The 26,080-nt window shown below is 33.7% G+C and overlaps 1 protein-coding gene across 1 annotated transcript in view; it reads left to right on the forward strand.

Annotated features, from left to right (window-relative positions):
• Positions 1 to 2,099: 2,099 nt before the first annotated feature.
• Mav (TGF-beta domain-containing family member maverick) overlaps positions 2,100 to 26,080 on the forward strand; it is a 35,494-nt gene continuing 11,513 nt past the window's right edge. Inside the window, exon 1 of the mRNA XM_072899343.1 lies at positions 2,100 to 4,111. Coding sequence (XP_072755444.1) covers positions 2,924 to 4,111 — 1,188 coding nt within the window. The 5' untranslated portion in view covers positions 2,100 to 2,923. The remainder of the gene's footprint in view (positions 4,112 to 26,080) is intronic.

The following is a 26,080-nucleotide window of genomic DNA, read 5'->3' on the forward strand; positions in this document are numbered from 1 at the left end:
GAAGATAACGATTATTTTCTTCGAAATGTGTTTTTATACTTAATAAAAAAGTAGTGTTGTCGGTGCAGATAAGTGACAAAACTTGACGAAAGCCGAGGATGTGACACGACGCTCGTTATCACCGGAAGAAAAGCTAAGTGGGACGCTAACGAGAAAATCGAAGGCGCGGGGTTATGCGATTGGAATAATCGCGGGTCAGAAGTCACAATGCGGATGTATAATTTCCAGTCCATACCTCCGTGGACACGCGGGCAAGTTTGTGTAGACATAAAGACGCGTCACCCTACTATTTTTTTGCTTTAATTGTCGCGATTTCTAATTATAAGGCTCCTCATTATCATTTTTTCTTTCTATATAAATGTATCATGCTGAACAAGATGAAAAACTTGAATCACATAATTCATCATGTAATTAGATTTTTAATTTTTCCATGTATTTTTTTTTTTTTACTTTGTTTCGTCCCTATATTTTTCGCATATTGTCTATAAGAATTTTAACAGACATATTGAATTTAAAAAGTAACAAATTTTTCGGTGCACGTTAAAAAAATGCAAGAAATTATAATAACATCTCTTGCGTCCGATCACCAGCTGATCCTTTTTGTATTCGGTCACGATCCGTGCGTTTTGCTTTAAAAAAAAAAAACTCGTTTAAAAGTAAATGCGGCGTCGCGCTCTTGAGAAACTTAATACGAAGTCTCGTCGCGCCGTCGAAGGATAAATCAACAAGAAGGTCGCCGTCGAGACTCGATTACACCTCGCAATTAAACTTCAAACGAAGATGAATTTAACGATTATGAGACGACAGAGGAATATGGAGGGCGACGAGTATTCGATCACTTCGTACTTCGTCTCATGTAATTGAACTTCAGACGCGTTGCACTTAAAGCACAGCGAGAAAGTCGTTGGCGCTCTCGGAGAAATCGAGATTCGATGAGAATCGAAATTTGACGGTGATCGACTCGATGGAAATCATGAAGATGAATATTGGATACGAGAAAGTAGCGAAATCTTTCGCCTTTTTCGTTGCGAAAAAAAATGTAAGTGACAAAAACTGGAAACGTTTGAATTATTATTAATTATTAAATTCACATCTTAAAGCTAGACTTTACTAGACTTTTATATATGTATATAACATACAATCACGAACAGAATGTCTTAATTCTTGAGCACATACAAAACTTTCATATACAAAAGTGAGTTTCGAATATACAATCTTGTATGAAAATAATCGCATGCAAACTCGAGAATCGGGGTCCAGCTTTGTTTGTTTCAGTTACATTTTCTTAGACTTTCTGCATTTGAAATAGAACAGCTACATACTATCTCCGATAATATCCGATATTTCTCCCATTTTAGTGTTTCTCTTTTATTGTAATATAATTTTGAAAATTTTTTTTATTAGTGTAACATGGTCAGGTATAAAATTATGCTTTATTTTAATGAAATTTGACACTTTAGACATTATTTCTACAGCACGTATATAAAAAAGCAAATATGTTATTGCTATTGAAAATATGTCTTTTTCTTTTTCAGCAAAATTTACAAATACTTTAATAAAAATTCTATAATATTATTTGCATAACGTGTATAACAGATTAGAAAATTTTTTCCTTATATATAAAAAAATCGATTTTTATTAAAAATAACATATTTCTAACAACCTCTAGTTTTACACATTAAAAATGTTCAATTATATCAAATTATTTTTATATCAAATAAATTATTATACTTTACAATCGTATTTTTTTAGACAATATCCTGTTTACTATAGATAACTTTTATCATTTTTAGAGCAATAAAATTGAATTCAAATAACTTTAATTATAAGACTACCTACTTATTATTTCTGAAAAAAGTAGGAATTTACAATCTATGAACAATAATACATTTTATGGAATTACATTTCATTGTAAAAACTTACAGATATAAAATCCGGATGTTTTATGAATCCCAAAGGATTGAAGACTAATATATATTTTACACGTATAATGTGCTTTACGTGGAGAAAAAATGCGCTACTCCTATTTACCCCTTTCGACGACACCTTTGACGTTCGCTGGCGCTCTCTCTCTCTCTCTCTCTCTCTCTCTCTCTCTCTCTCTCTTTCTCTCTGGGCGCTCTCCCTCGTTCTCGTCCTGCGCGCACTGCGCGAAGCGCCGCGGCGGGAGCAGACTCACTGGGATATATACACACGCAATATCATAGCGGCGACAGTCGACACGCGGCAGTCATATAAGGTGGATCTTCTTGCGCTCTTCTTCCTGTGACTGAGGGAGAGAAAGAAAGAAGAGATTCAATAGCAATAAAGAAGGAGAAGGAAAGTGAAGTGTTTTATCCCATCTGGATCTTCCGCTCGCAACGATAAAATTGTCGAGAAAAATTTCCGCGATATTATTTTAATTCGGATTTGTTACTCTCTGTTAATCGTGATTGCTTCTTATTACGCGATGATTTCGTCGTCGTCGTCGTCGTTCGTCAACGGAAAGAAGAAGAGGTACGTTGTGACGAGATTTCCCGGTCGGATATCCGGCTCGCGTGCAGATCTTCGCACCACGAAAGGTTATTAGAATGCCACGTGCCGGCATCTAAGAGAGATTAAAGACCTCGCTCGATCGCGCCAACAAAGCAAGATCCAGTTCTCTCTCTCTCTCTCTCTCTCTCTCTTGGAACGATACTTCTTTGTCGAAGCAGCTGGTTCCAAATTTCATGGAAGAACGATGATCATAGGTAGAATTAACCGAAATTAAGTGGAGTTAACTGGATCAAGGATACTATATATACCTATCAAGGAGAGAATTAATCCTTGGAAGATATATTGTGTGTACGTTTATCGGAGGACAAACAATCGAACAAAATTCATCCCTCGCGCTCGGATAATAAGTAGCCGGTGCGAGACCGGCCACGAGATCGTGTCCCTGGCTATGGGCAAGTTCTCAATAATCCCTCGAAGTGATACCATTCGCGACAACGCAAGGGTGAACAGCGAAGAGGAGGAGAGAAGGACGGCAACGGCGGCGATTGTCGTCGGGTGCAACGCGACGAGTGGCGCGATCGCCGATAGCGCTGCCGCCGATCGCGATCGTCGATTTCTTATCGCGTCGATACTCGGCAACGGGCTACCGAGAAGAGAATGCGCGCGCGAAAGCTCGGAGATCGTTGACGCGACAACCGTCGAGCGAAGCCACGGCATTGCCGACGCGGATGCGGAACGTCGGAGCGCCAGGATCGCCGTCGACGATCGTCGCACTTGTTGCGCCTCCAGCGCCGACGTCGACGTCGCCTCCTCGTTTTTCCCGCGCAGACGAGCACGCGATCGAACGATCCGTCGCGATGACTTCACCGGACGCTCATCGTCATTCATCGAGCGGCGAAATCGTCGACGAGCTGTCAACTCCTCGCTAACTCGTGACAGATCTGTCATCGCACCGGTCGATGCCGCGGAAATCGAGAAAGTACCGCGTAACACAGTGCATGATATTACAATCGGACCTGAAGACCGAAATCGATGCTCGGTTCCTCTCGTTGATACCGCGGGTATCAGTCAACTTTCCAAGTGTGATGAATGTCGTATCTTATCCGATAGCACTGCATCCAAGCACGTCGACAGATCGAGAACCGTTCTCAAGATTCGAGAATCGATCGGCGTCGATACGGAAAATATTTCGCCCAATAATAATACCAGCAATCCCGCTGGACTGATTGGCCTCGTTAAATCCTCGTGTATATTCGAAGAGACGGTACGTCGAAGAAATACGTCGTCTTCATTGCGATTCCCGACGAGAATCGATAGCGAGAAACAAGCCTGGAATAGAATAAAAACGTATCGGAGATTGCCGAGGCTCGGCTTGATTTTGCGAGCTCTTCTACAGGGACTACTCGTGATGAGTTTACTCTGCGACGTAGTGCTGGCCGCGCCGCCGTCGTCGTCGTCGTCGTCGTCGTCGTCGTCGTCGTCGTCGGCTTCGGAGGCGATGGACATTTTTGGGGATGGCATCGAAGAGGAAGAGCTGACGATACCGAGAAACAAACTCGGCAACGACGAGTTAGAGATTATCAGAAGGAGCATTGTGCAAGGTCTCGGACTTCAGAGGATACCTGATCCTTCAAAGGTAAGACTTTTATTAATAATATTCTGTAAGAATATAAAAAGCGTTATACAACTACATTTTCAATCTACTATTTAATTAGCAGAATATGTTTAAAAAAATGCCATTTCTAATTATATAGTTTTCTATTTATTTATTACTTTGTCTCTTTGTTTCAACTGATAGAGCAATTTTCAAATTATAATACTTCTTATCGTCTGTTATTTCAATAATATATGATAGATGATACGAAGATGAACGACGAAAATATATAATGTGTATATATATATTACGAAAGCATATAACGAAATTAAGTATCACAAGTTGATGCAAAAATATAATTGACGTAACACATTCCAAATTCTTTCTTTTTATTTATTTGGAGACTGAAGTTTTTATGAATAAAGTTATATTTAGGCAAAAAAAAGATTTTTAAATTATAATTTCAAGAAAGTACGTTCAGGATTTTTATAATCCTTTTAGTACTACAGATGGATAAATAGATAGAACGAAAGGGAGACAGAGATTAAGAAAAATATTGCATTTATGATTTTTAATCAAACTTTAACATCGACAATTAAAAATTGAGAAAAAAAATGGAATCTGACGAGAAATCATCTTGAAAAAAAAAAGTCTTTAAATTGTGATCAAAGAAAAAAATTTAGGAACAACTTGTGTATTGTACATATAAGAAACTACTACGCGTTATTGCCTGAATCAAATAAAATCGATCGCGTAAAAAAATGTGAGACCTCGTCGCGTTTATATCGATGATCCGGCGGTGGCAAAAAAGTCGATAAATCCTAAATTATTACAGTGACGATAAGAGATGAGAGCGCGGTGACGATGTCGCTCGTGCTCATTCGCGTCTTCGAGTTCGTTGGTCGAGGACAACACGTTGTTGAGATTACTCGAATAAAAGTTATGCTTTCTTTCTAGTTCCGAATTAGCATCAGAAAGCAGTCGAATTTATTACCCTTATGTTTTGAATTTTTCATCTCGATATGAATTTTGTAAAAAGAGAAATTTATATAAATTATATATACAAATGCATACAAGACATTTTTTATTAAATATTTTTTTTTACATATCTCTTTCCGAAAAAAAATACCCATTTTAAATACTACCAATAAAAGTTATATTTAAAGTACATATATTATATATTTATGTCCTGCACAAGTAGTATTATTTTTAAATTGTCTGGATTGAATGAGCTAGACTTAGCGATTCGCGCATGCGCGTGCGAGCACTGTATCGCCTTTTATAGAATATAATTATATATCTATGTTATAGATAGAGGAAGAGGGTTTTTTTTCTTTGATCAAAGTCAGCTTTAAGCGCAACGTGATGATCCGAAAATAAATGTTATAAATTATAAACGCGCGCGTGATGCATGACACACATACATACACAAGTATTTTGCTCCGAAACTCTTCAAGGATAGGTGGAATAAATCTAGATGTCCTCGCGCGGCGGCATTTGCACAAACGCGAATACGTAATGCTCATTGATTCGCATGCACCAGTGTATTTCGGTATTTAGAGATCGCCGTGTAAAAGTTATACGGATAAAGTCGCCGAACGAACGACTCGATCACGAGAGATCTACGTCCGCACGCGAAGTACGCGAACGGACCTTCGCGAGCCTGCGAGGTTCGTTGACATCGGTTAGGTTGAAAAAGGTTTGCACACGTAAGCACTCGCGTTCTGTCCGAGCGATGAAAAAGCACGACAATGCCATTCCAGGGGAACACGTGACATGTCGCGTGGTCGGTCAGATCATTAGTCTCGTATAAATACTCGCACGAAACGCGCGCACTTGGAAAGCCAGGATTCTTGATCCCTCGACCGCTTCTCCATCTTTTGCTTTTCTCCCCGATCACTTTTTATGACGGGCTGACAGAGTATCCATTTTCCGGAAAAATTTAGAATTTTCAAGGATTTTTTGCACTTGCAAAAATCAGGAATTTTTATTGAATTTTATTGGGACTCGAGGAATATTTAAAAACATTTTTTCTTTGATAATTTTGCTCTTATATTATAAGCAGTCAATCCGCCGACAAGCCGAGTTGTGAATTATATGTTTAAAATATATTATAAATATATATTTGTTTCTGTTTACAATAAAAAATATATTTACAATAAAGTCTTAGCAAAATATTAAATATGCAGAATATATTCTTTATTGTAATTTTTAGTGATAAAAAATTAAAATGTTATGCAAGTAAAAAATGTTTATCTGACTAAAGCTATTCAATTTTTCAATGTATTTGTAAATTTAGCATTTGAAACTTAAGTGATTCTGTGTTTTTCTCTCGTATCGAAAAGCATTAGAAAACGCATACAATAAAAAATATTATTGTGGATGTTGCACCAAATAAAAAAATAAAATTAAATATTTTCTTTATCTGGAATTTTGAATAAAATTACCGAGAAGATTATAGAATTTTTAGAAAATATTTGTTAATAAAATTTGAGCAGACATCCTGTGTCTATATTGATTTGATTTAACTTTTATTACATTTTATTTATTATGTGTATTATATCATAATATAGAAAATCTAAATACAAGTTCTATAGTGATGTAACAAATCAATCTAGGATAAGTATTTTTATGTTATTTTATCCTTAATGATAAGGCGACGTACAAAGGGCATTAATTTTATCGACCGCATTATCGATCGTTCCCTTTTTTGTTCTTTTGTCTTTATGTTCCTTCCTTTTTTTTATTATATAAACAGGATATAGAGAGACTCACGCTGTTAACGTTTAATATACGTTCTTATTATCTACGACGACAAAAGAAACGTTCAGAGTTAAATTAACACATTCAGTTAATTTAACTCCAAGAAAAAATAAAGACAGGACACCGTATGAATTGTGGAATAAAAAGATGCCTAATATCTTTTATTTAAAAACATTTGGATATCTAGCATATTATTACGTTCTCAAAAACTCACGTAATAAATTACAACCAAGTGAAAAGAAAGCGATAATGGTAAGATATTCGCGAGAAAAAATTGGATACCGGTTATTTGATCTTGAACGTAAAATAATTATCGAAGAACGTAATGTAATTTTTGATGAAAGCTTAAAGGGAAGCTATTTTTTTAAAAAACGAGAATTAAATAGTGATAACAAAAATTGGAACATTGAGGATATCCTTAATATATCTAATGATAGCGATATTAATATTAATGTTAACGTAGAAAATAATGTTGAGTCGAACGAAGAAATTAATGACTTTAATCAAAACAATGAAAGAATGTCAGATTCAGAAAATGATAATTTAGGTAGGAACGAAAATATAGATCAGGAGTTCGAAAATAGAGACCAAGGAATCATATTAGGAAATCGAAATAGAGGAAGACCGAAAGGAACAACACTCGCAGAAAATCAGAGACAAAAAGAGAAACTCTTGAAAGATAGGGAAGAAAGATTAAGACAAGAAGGTGTAAGACGTTCGGAAAGATTAGAAAAAATTCATCACGCGAAGGTAGTAGATAATATTTATATACCACGTAATTTTAATGAAGCTTATGACAATGAAAATTGGCGCAAGACAATGGAGAATGAATTAGAATCATTATATATTTATATGGTATATTTATATGGTAAACTAAAAGAAACAATTTATTTAGAACCACCCCCAGGACTTGAAAAAAAGGTTTGAAAAGGGAAATATATGTAAACTTAAAAGGAGCTTATATGGATCACCACAATCTGGACAAAACTGGTATTTTAGATTAAAGGAAGAGTTGTTAAAAAATGGTTTAAAAGCCTTAAGTTCAGAAAGTTATATTTTTATTAATCCTAACCAAACATGCTTCTTTGTATTTAACTCCTATGTAGATGATAATAATCAGATTTGTGAGAAAATACTTGAATCATTACGCAAGGAGTTCGAAATCAATGAAATTACAGAATCAAAAATGTTTCTTGGAATGGAAATAGAAAATAACAATTCCGGTATATATTTAAGTCAAACCAAATATATAGATAAAATATTAAGCAAATATGGGATGTTAGAATGTAAACCGGTCAGTACTTCGATTGTAACAGGCGAGGATAAAATATCTGAGGAAACTGGTGATAAATACGATGTTAATCACTATCAGGAATTAATTGGTGAACTTTTATATATTGCAAATAGAACGAGGCCCGATATCGCATTTGTAACTTCGTATTTATCGCAATATAATCATTGGCCAGAAAAATGACATTATATTTTAGGTAAGAGAGTATTACGTTATTTACATGGAACAAAAAACAAACGTCTTTATTTTGATCGTAAATTTGAATCGTTAAAAGCATATTCTGATTCCAGTTGGGGTAACGGTGAAAATGGAAAATCATTTTCAGGGGGAGTTGTATTCATAGTAATTGCCTTATATCTTGGAAAGGTAAAAAGCAACTGTTGAAAATTCAACTTGTGAAGTAGAGTTATTTGCAGTCTCAGAAATTGTCAAAGATGTCATATGGATTCAAAATATGCTTGCTGAATTGAATTGTATGGAGTATATGGTATTAGCAAGCCAATTAATATATTTTGTGATAACCAAGCTACTATTCAATGGTTAAAGAACGCAAAGTCGTCAACTAAAACTCGGCATGTTAATTTGAAATTTCATTTTATTCGTGATGAGATTGAGAATAAAGTTGTCAATGTATGATATATTAACTCAAGTAATATGATTGCTGACTGTTTAACAAAGTCAGTATCCAAAGAAAAACTTGAATGGTGTTGTAATCAGATGAGTTTGATTGAATAATATAATTTATATTTCATAGAGGTATTCATGTATTAATTTTGTAAGTGAGACCGATTCTGTAAGGGGAGAATGTAGTGATGTAACAAACCGATCTAGGATAAGTATTTTTATAACAGGATATAGAGAGACTCACGCTGTTATCGTTTCTTTCGTCGTCGTAGATAATAATAAACGTATTAAGGTATTATTCAGTCTTTTCTGTTAAAAATCCCAACAAGTTCTATACATTTTATTTACCAAGTATTATTAATAACATAGAAGATTCTCTTGAAAGTTCAAAGGGGTTCCATAGAAACTACAATCTTAGAAAGAAAATATTTTTTTATAACCTCGCGAAGAACAGCGAGGTTTTTTCGGTTTCTTCACGGGAATATGGTACATACGGTCTTTCGCGCCTAATCTCTGCGTGAAAATTTCGTCAGAGTGTACCAGCGACAGATATTCTTACACACTTTCAGAAACTTCGCATAGTACGATAGTACACGCGACGGTATGTACCGTGTATCCGCGGAAACGCGCGATCTGGCACATATATGCGTGCTATTTGCCTAGACGTGGTTAATAATTACCGTCCCTTTGTCAAGTGCCGACCAAGGCAAACAGTCTTACGACCGAATGCAGTTCCTGTCGTAGATAACGTGGCTGTCGAATTCTATGCGCGAGCGATCTTTATCTTCGCACCATGAACCGCCTCATCTCGTCTCTATCGCATACAGAAAGTCCTCGATGTAAGCAACATCACTTGTACATATCTTTTGCAAATTGATTTACATTGAAACTTGCTGTGCAGGACTCATCGACTCGAAAAGGAGCCCGAAAAAGTAGAGCGAATATTAATTAAATGCTCCCCGAGAGAGTGAGTTTAATCTCGAAAAATTGGAAACACAGAATGTTTTATGTGGATAGGATACAGACAGATATTATTTAATTCCTTATAAAAAATAAGTATCTTTTTTCTTTTTCAAAAAATTTTCGGAAGTGCACCGTTTTTGAGATATCTTTATATTTATGTTACATACATTACATTTATATCTTTAATATTTATATTACATAAGTATTAACGTCTACTTTATTTCAAAATTGGAAAGCACATTTTGTTGTAAAGAAATTTGTTTCATGTCCACTAAAATTTAGATTTCTTCAAGTGTTTTATTATAAAAAAGTATAACTAGACTTGATTATAACAAAGCTGCCAAAATTTTTGCACAAAGAGTCGAAAAAATAAAAAAAATGTATTATCCCTACCAACACACATGTTCAAAAGATGTTTATAAGAGATCTACAGGATATTAAAACATGTTTCAACATTCTATGGATCTCCGTTAAACATCTTATGAACATGTGTGCTGTTGGGGATAATGGTACATTAAAAAATAGTACTTTTTGATTTATTTTTTCTGGAGATTTTCACTTTTTTCTCGACATCCTGTATATGGCGTGCTATTGCAAAATTGTCAAATGAATGAAAAATAAAACATGTGTATTTCAGTCGAAAAAATTTTAAGGATTTAGAGGCTATGTATATTTCGGAATAATAATGTTTTAAAAGAACGTTCCTTTTATCGAAACTCCAACTTTCCAATTCTTTCAATTTTGAAATGAAATGCTAACTGAGACTGAACCTCAGGAGAAAAGATAATTTAGGACACTATCTTTTCCGAGTAATTAGGATGAAATACTTTAAGATGATAATATGTCCTTTTCGAAAAGATATATTCCCAGAGCCTTTATTGTCTTAGGATTAAATACTTGGAAACAGCGGTCCGTCGAGTGAGTCCAATTATATTTTTAACGTATTGTCTGTTCTTTTTGGATTTTTCAATTAAACATTTCGTAGAGAGGACACAATTCCAGGGCATTCATTGTTTCATTCTTTTGATCTCGTGAACAACTCGCGTGTCCCGATTCATATTGAAGTCTCCGTGAAATCGTGACCAAAACGAAGATTCGTCGGCTCGGCGAAAAGACACACGTGTATGCTAAAAGAAGCATAATGAGCTGCACGAAGAAGATAAGAGAAAGGGAGAGAGAAACGAGAAAAAAAGCAGGAGGTGGAACAAAGAAGACAAACGGGAGCTTGGCCTCTGTCGAGACTTCCTCGGTCTCTCGTCTCGTCTTCTCACGTCGCTTCCACGTCGTTTCGCTCCAACGCCTGTCTCGAAGGGTTCGCTACTGGCGCATACGTGCTTTTTGTCCTGCAAATGCACTCGAATAACGCGTCGACGGCGGCGGCAAAAGTGAAAAAACATGCCGAAGATGCGATAAGTCATTACCTATTTACTCGGGCGGCCAGGTAAGTAAAAAGACGGAGGTCTCTATGTCACGTATCTCGTGAACATCGCGTAATTAAGTGTGTCAAGGAATACGTCTAAGCGCCTTTAGAGCTCGGATCGAGGACCGCATTCCAGGGAAGAGAACACATTCGCAGAGAGAGAGAGAGAGAGAGAGAGAAAGAGGGGGAAACCGGCAGGTACCCCTCTCCGCGAGGGACGCAATTAATTAACGGCAACTTTTCGTGCAGCTCGTGCGGATAATCAAGATAACCATAATTCAAGAATGCTCTCGAAGAATATTTTATTCCCCTTCTGGATCTCTCTCAAACATCGGTTTGATTAAACATTACATCGTCGGAATAACTCGAGGTTGCAGTTCTGTAATCAGCTTCACTTACTTCAATATCGTCTGATTGGTTTTAATGTTAGCTAGGAATTTGTAGACTAGGTTCTAATGTTTGCTAAAAATACGTGTAATAATTTTTATTACAATAGATAGAGAAGGACAGGTTTTTGGGTTTAAAAAAAATTTGATTTTATCAGATTTTTAAGACAATGTTTCGAGAAAAATTCCACCAATAGATTACTAACACAATCAAATGATAACTTGTTGACCAAAATCCGCTATAAATATGAAAGTGGATGTAAACTGAACAATATAAAAAGTCGCGAACCTTTAGCACTAAAGCTTTTAATTAATATTTAACCGAATCGACACACGATTCACGATTATACCTATCTCCGTGAAGAACATGGCTTTCTCGCATGGAGAGAGTAAAAAAGATGAAGTTTCTTTTTTTTTTGTTAACAGTGTTATTATGCGGAAAGTTGCGGTGGTAACTTCAGTACGTCATTGCTCTTAATGGCGTTCTTCCATCCACGATATGCGGTAGCATGTGCCGACAGACTGTAGTATAAATCCTCGCCTTCTGTGAAATTACCTCGCGAGGCGGCTTGTCATTATCCAATCCTGGACGTTTTACTCGACCCGGCCATTTCGTGCCGATGCCGTCGAACGCGTGCATTGAAAACGAAAGCGGCGTATCCCGGTTTCGCGAGTCTCTTTCCCCCTTCTAATAACAGACGTCTCTCTTATATCAGGTGGTTAATGAATGGCTCCAAAGTAGAATAGGCGAATCCTTCCTTCGAGAAAATCGACGAGACGCAAACGTTAATATTAATTCTTTAATATATGTATGCGCTGAGGTTTTCTTAATTATTTTAAATTATTATTTTTGATAGAAATATTATTTTAAAAATATCTAATTATATATTTAATATTTAGATTTGTTTACTCTTATTTTTTTGTGTATTATTATTGATTTTTTCCTGAATAACAATTATTTTGTTATTTTATAATGTCGGAAATTTTTTTAATATTTTAATATTGATTGTATTATCTTTTTATAGACAATTTTTTGAAAATTTGTGCTGAACGTAATAATAAGAAACATGTTTATTTATTAAATTACGAGATTTTCTATATATCGATAAAAATAATCTCCGTTAATTTAAAGACTTAATTATTTAGATATATAGCATAATTATATAACTTAATTATGTTACATATTCGAACCTGATTTTTGGGGATGTCAGGTTAACGGAAGTCTACAAATATAATGTTCTGGCACGACGTTTGTTGATCTTTCACATGCAACAGGTGTCATGCATCCACGTGGCTTTAAGTAGAATTAACTCGATACTGTCAGTTCCGTGAGCAATATAAGAACGTGGAGTAAATATAATAAATCACATTAATATATTATAAATATTGTTGACCAAAATTATAATGTATAATAAATTGTGTCAGATAGATATGTATCTTGTAGCGAAAAAAAAGGCGACTCATTTTGGATGTAGAAAGCACGAGATCGAAAATATGCAAATATTAGAAAAACGATACAATACAAGGATATCAATAAAATTTTATAATTTTACTAAAATATGAGCTTCTGAATAATATAAAAAATTAAGAAATATAAAAGAGAAGTTAAATATTAGTAATTTTATAATATTTATTATTTTTTAATTTTATAATACTGTAATAATTTTATAAGTCTTCAAAATATAACATAATATTATAAATATTTATATACATGTATTAATTCTAACAATTAGTTGAGATTTATTAAATCTGGAAGTTTGTTTTGTTTTATCTGCGTGTGGCCATATATAAGAAATATTTTTATCGTCCAAACAAAAACTCTTTTACATTACATTTAGTAATAATATTGTTTAAAGAGATCAAAGAAAATTTTGACAACGTTATTTAATAAAAACGCTGCAAATGTATGTGTATGTAAAGTATTTGGTCATTCAATTTCGGATCAAAAAGTTATTAATATTCTTGTAGATTATACGAGATTAAAGCTTAATTATAATACCAAATACCAACGTTACTAAATTAGTGGCAGATTATGTGTTTTGTGATTCGTAATATAATAATTTATGTAAATTTGTTAATACAGCATTCCCCACATTATTCGCGATTCTTGTCATCATAGTTTATAATTTATCGTTATACTTTTTTCCTATGAGCTATGGACATACGAACAACCACGAATTTTAATGTAGTGGAATGTAAGTTTTGTGATTCGTAATAATTCATGGAAATTTATTAATACGGCATTCCCCACATTATTCGCGATTCTTGTCATCGTAGTTTCTAATTTATCGTTATACTTTTTTAGCATGAGCTGTGGACATACGAGCAACTACGAATTTTAATGTAGTGCTATAATGAATCAACACGAATCAACGCGTTTGTGTTGATTCATATGTGCGTTACATACTATGCGTAAAAAATTTATTTGCGTTTTTATGATTCACGCTGGCAAGTAAAAAAAGCAAAATGAAAATATAATCATTCATGATTTATCGAAATTAAACTGAAGCGCTTATTCGAATGCTTGATCAAATATTGTAAGTTATGTTCACTATAATGACGAATCGCGAATAATTAACTATGAACTACGAATAGTGCGGAGGATAATAAAAAAAAAAAAAAAAAAAAAAACGAATTTCCGTGAATTATTACGAATCACGAATACGCACTTTAATAGCTTCAGGATCATCGGGACGTAATCGCCGATTAGGATACGCGCGCGTGGGTGGTCCGTCTTGTTGCCCCACTTTCGCTTACGCATGCATAAGCACGTGCGTGCCAGCCGTGCGGGCCACGCCACTGCTCCTGTTGCTCTCGCGGTATAATAAGCGGCGTGAAACGACCTCTCCACGTGCGCGGGCCCACCGAACCTGTATACGCATCCATCGCGTGCATATTGGCTGCGTGAGTGCGTGCACAGCAGCAGTTTATGTAAGTGATATTTAATATACGTACAACCATACCCATATACCTCTTCTGCGCGACACAATGTCGCTCTCATCTTCCTATTGTGAAACGTGAAAGAGTCAAGAGACCGCACGCAACCAGCCACCATCTGCTGCGCTGTGCGACTCGAGGAATTATGATGTGAGATAATACTCGTATACTTTGCCGACCCACAGTGTTTAAATGTTTTACAATGCGATTCGGTACAAGCGTAAAATAGGGAGTTTGCATGATTTTGAAAAACAATTGCATTTTATAATTTATATATAGTTTTAAATGTAATTATTTTTTTCGTAATTTTTTAATGCAAATTAAGCGAGAAAATCAATAATAAAAATTACATTATTTAAAATTGTCGAATACGATCTGGAAACGACCGAGTCCTCCCGAACGCGATGTGACGTCACAGTGCAATATCTGCATTCGGGGAGACGTTAATAGCGCTAAATAGCGTGAAATAGCATCTCCCCAAACCTAACCAATATATACAGTGACAACACACTATTTTTATTTATTAAAATATCCAGTTATTGTGAAAATGGGCAAAAGTAACACGTACAAAACCTGTTTTGTACCTCTATGTAAAAGTACAACAATTAAAACACCCAATAAATTGTTTTTCTTTGTACCTCGAGATCAAGAATGACCGAATATCGCAATACAGAATACAGAAAACAAACGTTTGAAACTATTGCACTGTGACGTCACGCACTCCAACCAATCAAAATCGTTTTCTCACAATTTAAATTTTATTAAATTTTAATTTAATTTCTTAATATCTTTCTATTGATAAAAATTCAAAATTTTCTTATAAATAAATTTATAATAATATATATTTAAATTACATGTATAAAAAAATGTATTTTTTTTAATGCAAACTCTCTATTATCGAATTTAATATAGTAGTAACTGTTCTATTCGCTATTTTATTGTATATGCAGTTCTGTGTACGATTCGAATCGCGATATTTCTCTATATATTATATATTCGTACATCTTATTTTTATGTCGCATAAAATACAGAGGTATTTAAAAATCCGTTTATAAAATATGTGTATATTAATATCGCTTAGATATCGCTATATTTCATAATAAGCAAGAGATTTATGAGATACAATTTAAGAAACCGGTGTTACATTAGGTATTCCCCTAACATACATATGTATATACATACGTGTGTATATACATATTTTTTATATATTAAATATTAATTTTTTTATTAAATTCTGTTTTTGTACTTGTAATATATAAGTTGTATGAATATATGTTACCAATTAAATATTAATAGAAATGTGAGAACATATTTACAAGGTAGATTTATACAAAGTAATGTCACATAATCGAATTAAATGATTAAATATAAGAAAAGATTTAATGCCAAGGTGTACAACGCCTTAATATTAATTAGACGTTGAAATGTTTTGCAAGGAAGTCTCTACATAAATACAAATGTTAAGTATTATCAAGTATTACACGATTAGAGATTCCGCTATCAAGGATTACAACAATCCAGTATTCTGTAAATACATGTCAGGCAATTACTTGTGTATGATTCCGTGAAAAGATTAACCTTTAAATATTACAACGCATTACCCAACATTAGCATTCTCACGCCGTTGACATTGCGTGTACGTGTGCGACGCGTGCTTATAAAAGAGAAAAAGAGAGAAAACACACCTATTTTATTTCATTGTCAAACGGACCGAAATAAGTCTAGCAAGAACAATAGCAACGAGGTGTGAAACGTTTTACGAATTTCTCTCGGTAATTGATGTGTCAACCGCGGGATGTCGTAATCGCGTACTATAACTCTTTTTGTAACTGTTCACGACGGGTGATTTTCGATGCTGACGCAATCGCGTCATTCTAAGATGTAGATCGTTCATTTAATTTCGCGCGGCGTGTCTCTAGAAATAGAAATAAGTCACATATTTAATGTAATATGTTGCAATAAATTATATGCGTGCGATAACGATTCTCTGCCAATTCGAAAGTTCTGACCATGATTTCGCTCATAAATGTGGAGGCATGTCTATAAATAATGTCAGATATCGTGTGTAAAAATCAGTCTCGATCATTAGTTCAAGTGAATTTTAGAGTCAACTTAAAATCACCATCGCAGCAACCGTCATGGTTCGAGCATTTGATTTTCAATTCAATCTTCAATCTTCGATAAAAGACAAGACGTGAATTTACATATGCTTTTGATGTTCGACCGGTGTGATTAATTTAACTTTTTTCATCAATTGATTATTGATTATATTGCTTTTATATTACGAGTTTCACTCATGTTATCTGTCGAGGAATCAATGAATGGGAAGATTTATGATTGCGGGATAACGCTATAATGTATATATTGAAATTGATCCAAATTTCGTTATAAAAGTCTGATTAAATTATATATATATATATACATACACAACTCTAAATTTTTTATATTATTAAATTATCTTATTTTTTAATATTTTTGATCAATAAAAATATTTCGTGAGTTTTGTACTTGTAAACTTGAATATATAAATTTCCCTTCAAAAGTGAGAATTTACTTATCGTAATTTATTTGTGGCTAATCTTTAAAATTAAATTTGCGAGAGTAACTTGCATTATTTAATATCTCTTTGCATACCATTAAAAAAAAAAAGAAAAGGAGAGAATTTTCTATAATTGCAATCACGTTTGATTTATGTTCATTATTATCATATCTATTTATATTTCTCGCCAATCATTAATTTTCTCAAATTTTTATATATTCATATAATTCTCATTCATATTTTATATAATTATATGTTATGTGCTACACTGAATTTTTTCTGGCCTGTCGAACTGAAGACTACAAATAACGGTAACGAATTAAAATGTGTGGTGTAAATAATGATCGGCTTCGTCGAATTATTTAAGTTTCGCCGTGTGTGTCGTCGCTTTCTCAAAAAATTCGGTGCCTATACTATATAAAATTCCGGTTTACATCGGTGCGATTCGTCATAATGGTCGACGTATCTCGGCTGATTCGAAAGTACCCCGGATGATGAGTAAGATTTTGCAGCGGTGGATTGAAGAACGATTTAGCCGGAGGTGAGATCTGAATGTCACTGGGAAATTCCGATATAAAGTTTACCTCTTGATGAAATCTCGAAACGGGACGGAAAGAATCAGACTCTACGAGAGATTCCGGATATATGCATTGAATGCAACGATGAGTTTCGATCGCGGAAAGAGACCACCTGGGGACAGTCAATCACAGAACACCTGTCGTCATCATTCTGTAAATGCTGCATATGCTCATTGACATCGTAGACTGACCGATAAATTAAGATCGACTCGAAATCGATTAGTGCTTTACCTTTTCTACCGTAGAAATGATCAATTGCGAATTTGTTTTATAATATGTACTTAATATAAAAATAATGAAAAAGGATCTTTATCATCATCGGTAAACAAACGACGTTTTTGCGATGCGTCATAAACTAATGACTTATCTGCTGCTTAAATATATAAAATATGATAATATTATAAAATACTATGGTGTGTTCCGACAATTATTAATATATAGTGTTATATTGTATTTTGAAATCTTTTTTGATCGATAATAATTTATATAAATTTATGCGAGTTTACTGAATTATTTTTATCGATAGATTTTACGGACTAGAATTTAAATCGATTTTTTTAGCGAAAATGTTGACACCATCAATAATCGAATTATAATGGATAAAGTTAAATGGTGTAAAATAGAATATATTTCATATGTAATTTGAATAGAATTTTAATGCGTAACTTATACATTTATACATAAAGATATATGCGTATAATGATGAAAATTGAAAAATTGCGATGACTGTTGATGATAATTGACAAATGATGACAGTCTCGCTAAAGAATAAACGAAATAATTTTAAAAACATTTCTTTGAGATATACTGTATAATCTTTAGTTTATATAACGTAACATCACACGTACCGTTTCGGTATATGATTATTATGCCAAAGACCAGTTATAGTTGAAGCACACAAAAAGAAAACATTATATTGGTAATAAATGTTAAATACACTATTTGATTGTAGAAAAGGTTACGCATATGAAAAGGCCATGATAAATTATATAATACTTTGATCAAGCGAGACTTAAATCACAAGATAATGCGGTGAATTATATAGAGGTGAATTTATATTAGCTTAAAAGAAAGAAACTTTGGTTCAGAGTCGTCAATAACGAGGTATCTCACGCCATTTTAAGAAAATATTTTTACAGCATTTATTATCATTTCTTGAAGAAACAAACGCTTTATTAATTTTGCAGGTCGAAAAGGCAATGCTATTATTCAAATCCGCCAATGGTTGGATTAAGAGACAAAAATTTACGATGTTTTCCATTGCTGAACGAAGCAATGTCATTTCGAAGCCTCGAGGTAAAATCCGGTCGCAGAATCCTTGACGCAGTTCCGTGATTAAAGCAGGAGTACACAGAGAACCGTGGCAAATTAGTTAAGGCGAGAGATTAAATCTCGTGGGAACCGCTAATCGGATCTCTGGTACAGATTGTTTCGCGATTTCGTTTCGCTTCGTTTCTTCACGGTGGCCGATCACAAGTAAACCGGTCGATCGCGTTGGTCATTAATTGTTTCTAGTTATAAATTCCTTTTTCTTCAGCGTACGTCGTTTATCACAATTTTCCATGTCGTATAGCGACTTATGTTGTGTAATATGTTTCATTACAGACGTCCTCACGTGCGTATTTGCGTATTTTGTCGCAATTTACGAACGTCATATACAATGCTGTTGCAGGAAAATATGTTTAATTTTAGCGCATCATACGTAAGTTGAATATGTCCGGGTAATATCCGTAATTTTATCGTATATAAAACACTATCACATATACATATACATATATATATATATATATATTTATATATATATATTAAAGAAATAAATTTAAATTTAATTAAATATATATAATGCCAACTAAATAAAAATTAAAGTAAATTTTAAAAAATTAAAATAAATTTAATACAAATAAATTAACTTGAAAAGAATTAAAAGATATATATATGTATATATATATATATATATATATATATATATATATATATATACATATACATATATAAACCTATGTATTCTTTTGTCGCGCAATTTAACGAGTCTTATTTGCCAAATAGTCTATTTAAAAAAAAAGAGATTAAACGTAAGGTTGTTAGGTTGTCGTAACATATTGTTAAACTATTTTATTATTTGTCGCGCTGATATGACACCATTGACGTGTAATCGTTTACTCAAATCTCACGTTGGTCGCGGAACGCATAAATTTCCGAAAGATAAAAGATAATGTTGCAAGGTACCCACACTTACAATGTTTGTGAGCGAGTCTGATTTATGGAGTTTCTGGGACGATAATCGACGACATTTATCATTGAATTTATCGGAATCACTTGAGCAATTGTTACATATACTCTCTCATTCTCTCGCTTCCAAATATTTAAATTAAATAGAACTCTATTGAAAAATCAACTCTCGTCTTATTTTCAGCTTTCGTCATTAGAGAATCGCGCGATCAACAAGAAGATAAAAAATTATGAAATCTCTGTCGCGTATGTGAATAATTCAAAATATGTAATCCACACACGAGATATTCATATACTGTAAAATGAATAATAAATAATAATACTTATATTGTATAATTATACGAGGTAGCTAAAATAATTCGAGAGTGTGAAATAATTTATGCGAAAGAAGCATAAATTTGACTTTTATTCCGTATATATCTTAATGCCGATAGAGATTGAACAATGATATCTATGGATTTAAGAATCCTAAAGCCAGAAACCTAGACAAATTCAAGAATGTTAGAAGAGTCGTTTGCATCTCAGAATCGTTTCAATAAACATGACGAATAAATTTCCACACTTTACGGACAAATAAAGGCAGCGATTGAAGAAGAACTTAACGGTCCTAAACCGTTATTTACAGCCTGGCTTAGTGCATCATACAAGAAACTTGCGCCACGATCTTTATTGTATGACGTCTTTCTCGATAACCCCGCGACGAATGAATCTATTAATCGGTTCAATACTTCCGAGTTGCCATTCGAAATGAATTAATCTACAGACACAAAATGTTCTTAATTAAAACAGTTAGTATTGTTTTGCCAACACACCCATCGCCGCTAATTTTATTTTACACAATCTGATATAAAATAACTATACTAGTCACTTTACAGCCTACAAATGCAACGGTATTTTTCTAAATTGATTAAATTTATTTTGTGAGACGATAAATTCTGTATATTTTTACATTATTGAATATTTATAATTTATAAATAGATGTATATAATTGTGATGTAATATTAATGTTGGGTTTTTCAGAAATTAAATCTTATATGTTTCGATTTAACTTTTTAACAAAATATATTTTATTTCGATACAATAAGCCACAGTTTTATTAGCTCGGTGCCCTTGTTGATGAGAAGGAGAGAAAGAGAAAGAGAGCGCTCTGAGACGAGAAAACCCGACGCCGAGGAAATGACACGAAGCCGCGCCGCGACAACAAACGCTACGATCGCACGGTTTGAATCGACGCTAACGAGATTTATGATTGGCTTAAATTTTAAGAGAAAGCGGCTTTCAACGACGACGACGACGTGCCGGGGTCTTGGCTGGACACACAGCTAGAAGCCTCGGAAATGCGCGCGCCCAACGCATTAATTTGTGCACAGCCGATCGGTGTTGCATTCTACCTTCGTGTTTATTCTCGAAACGCCGTCTCTCGTATACGAGCATTCTCCGACGTGCACACGTTTATAAGAAATAAAAAAAAGGAAGGGAATTAACGTGCACATTATTGCGTCACATCGACTGCGTAAAGCCGACTCGCGCAAAGCGGCGGACTCGTGAGATTGCGTGAAAAATTCTCACGTCTGTTTTTTTTTTTTTTAACTCGGCGGAAAGTGTCGGTACCAATAATGTAGAAGGATTTGCAATTAAATAACAATAATACCGAGATGAGATAAGAACAAGGATAATTTTCTTACTTGGGATAATTATAAATTAAACAGCTACACAGATTAATACGTGAATTAACAGTTGCAATTTTCTACATCAAGATTATTTTGTCTTACATGCCTATTTATAAAAAAAAAAGTGAATATTACATTTTTTAATGTAAAATAGAAATTAATTGTCTGCGTACATACAAGAGATAAATATTACAATCTTTTTATTGTGTTTTTTTCTTAGAAACCGCGGCATTCTTTTCCATAAACGGATATATAAGACTCCGCCTTCATGCTTCACGTGATCATTCTCTCTCTCTCTCTTTCTCTCTCTCTCTCTCTCTCTCTTTTTCTCTTTCTCTTTCTCTCATTAAGAATATAAATGGCTTAATAGTTTTCTAACCATAAGGTCATAAGGCATCTCATTATGATTATCCACTAAATTCCAGACGTTTGGCGCGCCTCTGAAATGTCATTATCTGACATCCGGATATCTGTCATTGGTCAATCGGGAGGCCCCGCAATTGAAGACATCCGGGACATACTTGTTGCACGAAATTGAGACCTGGCTCCTGCTCGGGAGATCCCAGGACAAAAAAAAAGATACCTCGCTCGTGTATGTACATCTCGAGATTCGCGAGATCTTTATATTTCTTTATGTATACACAATGCGCGAGTAAAGTAAATAAATTCGATGTCAAAACGCGTGCGTGCACAATGTTACATGTAACTCAAGTATCCTAAGTATGTTTTGCGAATACTCTTCAAATTTTTTTTTTGTCTGTGCATAATACTATAATCGAGAGGTACAGTATTTATTCGAGATAATCAATCATCTACTCGTTCAATAAAATATCCTTAGCTGCTCTCTCTCTTTCTCACGCGCGCGTGCGTTCTCCACCAGAAAAAATAATCAAAAGTACACGCAGTTGCGAGTGAAAAATCTTTTCTCAAAGATGAGCGCCTTGGAAATATTCTCCGTCACGTTGCAGACACGTATGTTGCATAAACGTGAGAAATGGCATTGATAACGTTGCACAACATCAGAGGGCTACCGAGGAACTATTAATGTTATTGTACATATCTATTAATATTAATATGCAGATATTTACAATACAACATTGTAAATTGTAATTTACCAGATAAACGCAACTGTTGCTGTCACATAATCGATACATGATTTAATCGATGTTTTACGTAATTGAAATAACTTCGAAGCACTAATAGCATTAAAATCTCGAGTTCTAAGCGATTAAGAGTGAAATATTTGTCGTAAAAAATTACTAATGCTCCTTGAAATAAATTTATCAATTCTAGAAATATTTGGTATCAAATATTAAATATGCTATCCTCTCTCTTTCTCTCTAGAAATTTTTCGCGAATAAATTCTGCAATTCTTTTTTACTTGAAGCATTTTCGCACGGTGTGTTCTTAATAGGCATCTATTATTTAAAATATAGACAAGCAATTTTAAGAGAATGTGCTTTTTCTACATTCACGCTCATAAATTACTTTATTTATTAGAATTTATAAAAGGATATGTATATGCTAAATACATATTCACAAACGTTCTCACGATCGAAGTCTTCGAACTGTATGATTTCGAACTTTAACAGAGTAAGAGATATCATCTAATAGGATGATTTTTCCAATCTTCATATGATATATATAATGCAGGGTGTGTACTCCTTAGAAAAACGTGAAGAAAATCTCAAAAATTCTTAAAGATTTTTTTATATCTAGAAAAATTAGGGAATTTTCATAAAATTTTGTTAGAACTCTGGCAATTTAAAAAAAAAGTGACTCTATCTTTGATGATTTTCTCCTTATAATCGGAAATCCATCAAGGATCTGCATTTTCCCTTCGTATAAGTAAAAAGCATTAGAAAACGCATACAATAAAAGATCTTATTTTAGAAAGTTGCACCGAAATCTTGAAAATATATTCTCTTTACTTGCAATTTTGAATAAAAGTACCTGGAAAATCAAAGAATTTTCAGAAAATAATTTTTATAAAATTTAAAACTTTCTGATATTTACATATGTCTTGAATTGGCAAAGAGAGACGAAAAGTGTTGGATTAATATGACAGAACGGTATGTGTAATTTACGATATAAATATTATCTATCATACATTATCTGTCGCTCTTTATCACTAGATCACATTTCGCGCGTTGGTAGCCACGACATTAGTATACAGTACACAAGATGTTTGATAGCGATAAGGATAACTCTCCGTTTCTTTTTTTCGAATGTCGCTGATTTATAACGACGTTTCTCGTAGACAAGATATGTCAATCATGAAAATTAATTCAGCTCTTTGTAATAATTGCAAAAATTGAGGTCGTTAAAAAGAGGGAGGAGAAGACTTGACCGTTTTCTCAGACTCTCGTGACTCATACGCGGCATAATTTACATCCACCTTCGCGCGCATATCGCGGTCCACAAATTTGTTTTCTGCATGCCAATTGCAACCGGAACTTGCTCCGGCTGAGTGCGATTTACTTATTCTTAAGAGTAGTTAAACGATTTTAAAGGGACTGCGGAGGCGCCGCGTCGCGTCTCTTCGCAGATCATGATGATTCATCATGCACACGTCGTCCCCCGCTTATGCTTCAGCGCCGCAACTTCCGGTTGCTACTGATGACGACGCAATTCTGCATTTGCTGCAACGACTAAGATGCATCTCCATGTACCGGAGAGATTCTATCATAATAATTATATTGTTTATCAAAGAGAAGAAAATTTGGTTTAATGCACAAGAAAATGATTCGTTATATAATATAAATTCATAGAAAAAAAATATATTTCTAATTATGTATTAATCCACAGAATATATATATATATATTTCTAATCATGAACAGTAAAAAATGTGTTTTTAATTTATAGAGAAAGTTAGTGAGAAAAATATCTTCTCACCTTTTTGGACAGACTAAATTATTTAAAAACTATATAAAAACTTTTTAGTTAGAACTTTTTCGAAACTGCATAATAGGCCCAGAATTATATGAAAAGTATTTTAAAATAGACTCGAAAATCCATCAGCGCCTCACCTCGATACTAGTATATATATATATATGCTCGTGCTTGTTCTATTTTAATTGATATTTTTTTTAAAGATACTTTTAAAAAACTTTTAAAGATATTTTTAAAAGGTATACTTTTAAAAATACAATTCTTCCTAGAACTCATATAGAACTACTGAAATATTGAAAAAATCTGAGGAAAAAAAAGATAAGGAAAATCTGGCATTACAAAGTGAGACGTGGCGTCTCAGTTTATTCTGATATTTCCTTTGATTTAATGATTATTTGTTTGTTAATTGTGAAAACTATTGAAACTAAAACTTAAACTCTCAATTATTTTTAAGTTTCTACGAAATGATATGCTAATATCCATCACACGTGTTATATTTTATATTTTTACTTATTATTTACTACAATGTAAAGTTATTTTGTAGCACGGAAAGATAATTTGATGTTAAAGGATAAATAAAAATTGTTATTTAATACATAAAACAGTTATCAATCGTAATGGAATGTAATTTAATGTGTTTTTTTGTCTTTAATCATTTTAAACGCTTTTTTTTTTATTTTAACAAAGTATCGCACAAAGTTTTACATATTTAGTAATTCAATTTAATGTTTATATTTGGTTATACGTAGATTATTCTAAATCGTCACTTTTCATGTCAAATCTGTTTTTTTGAATATCCCGAGTCTCCGAATTAAATTTGCATAATGATTGAAATATTAAGTGAAAAACTATGTTTTAATTGAGATCACGAATAAAGAAATCTTTGATTTAAAATCACTTAAAAAATTTTGTTTGAAAAGTAGAAAGTTTCTACTGTAGATCTCAACTCTTTGAACTTGACGAACGAAAGACTTACGAGAATTCTCACACCCTCTAGTGGTCCATTATCCCTTGTCTGCTAGAATCGCGTCAATGGTCACGACCTCAACGAGCTAATTTTACGAGCGTCGACTCGTCGTAGTCTGGTCTTTCTCATGGTTGTAGCGAGATGGGAAAAGAGTATTCGCCAGTTGTTTCATCACCGAGAAATAGTAACCGAGAATGGAATTGAAGAAACCACAATGCGAACAGATAAAGGAGAAAAAAATTAAGAAAGATGAATTGAAAATACAAAAAAAAAGGAGAGACGGAGAAAGATAGGAAGAAAAGAAAAAAATTTTAAAGAGGACGGGAAAGAAAGAAGAACCGAGGCACAGTCTTTAACTGACAGAGCCGAGAAGCCGGCACGACGTCGTGACCCCAGAAAATTAGATAATTTCGATGTCACGTCGGTGAAATACTTATCGCTCTGAGTTTGACCTCGGCCGACTATAGCCAAGAATCAATTAAGTTAACAAAAGTTCAGGCAGCGAGTTCAAACAACCTCATTTCTCGGATATAAATCGGTCGAGATTTCGAATGATTATGATGGCAAATCGTGAAAAATACAATGCAATATTTTTAATTTAATTTTTTAAATCTTTAAATGTTAAGAGAAAAGATTCTTTTCGAAAGCTAAGCGAATGAAATTTGTCGAATACAATTGAAAGTGTTATTCTCGAAAGAATTATTTAACGTTTTGCACGAATACGTATCTCATTATTATTATATTTTTTATA

The sequence above is a fragment of the Anoplolepis gracilipes genome, chromosome 9, assembly GCF_047496725.1.
Source record: "Anoplolepis gracilipes chromosome 9, ASM4749672v1, whole genome shotgun sequence".
Lineage (NCBI taxonomy): Eukaryota > Metazoa > Arthropoda > Insecta > Hymenoptera > Formicidae > Anoplolepis > Anoplolepis gracilipes.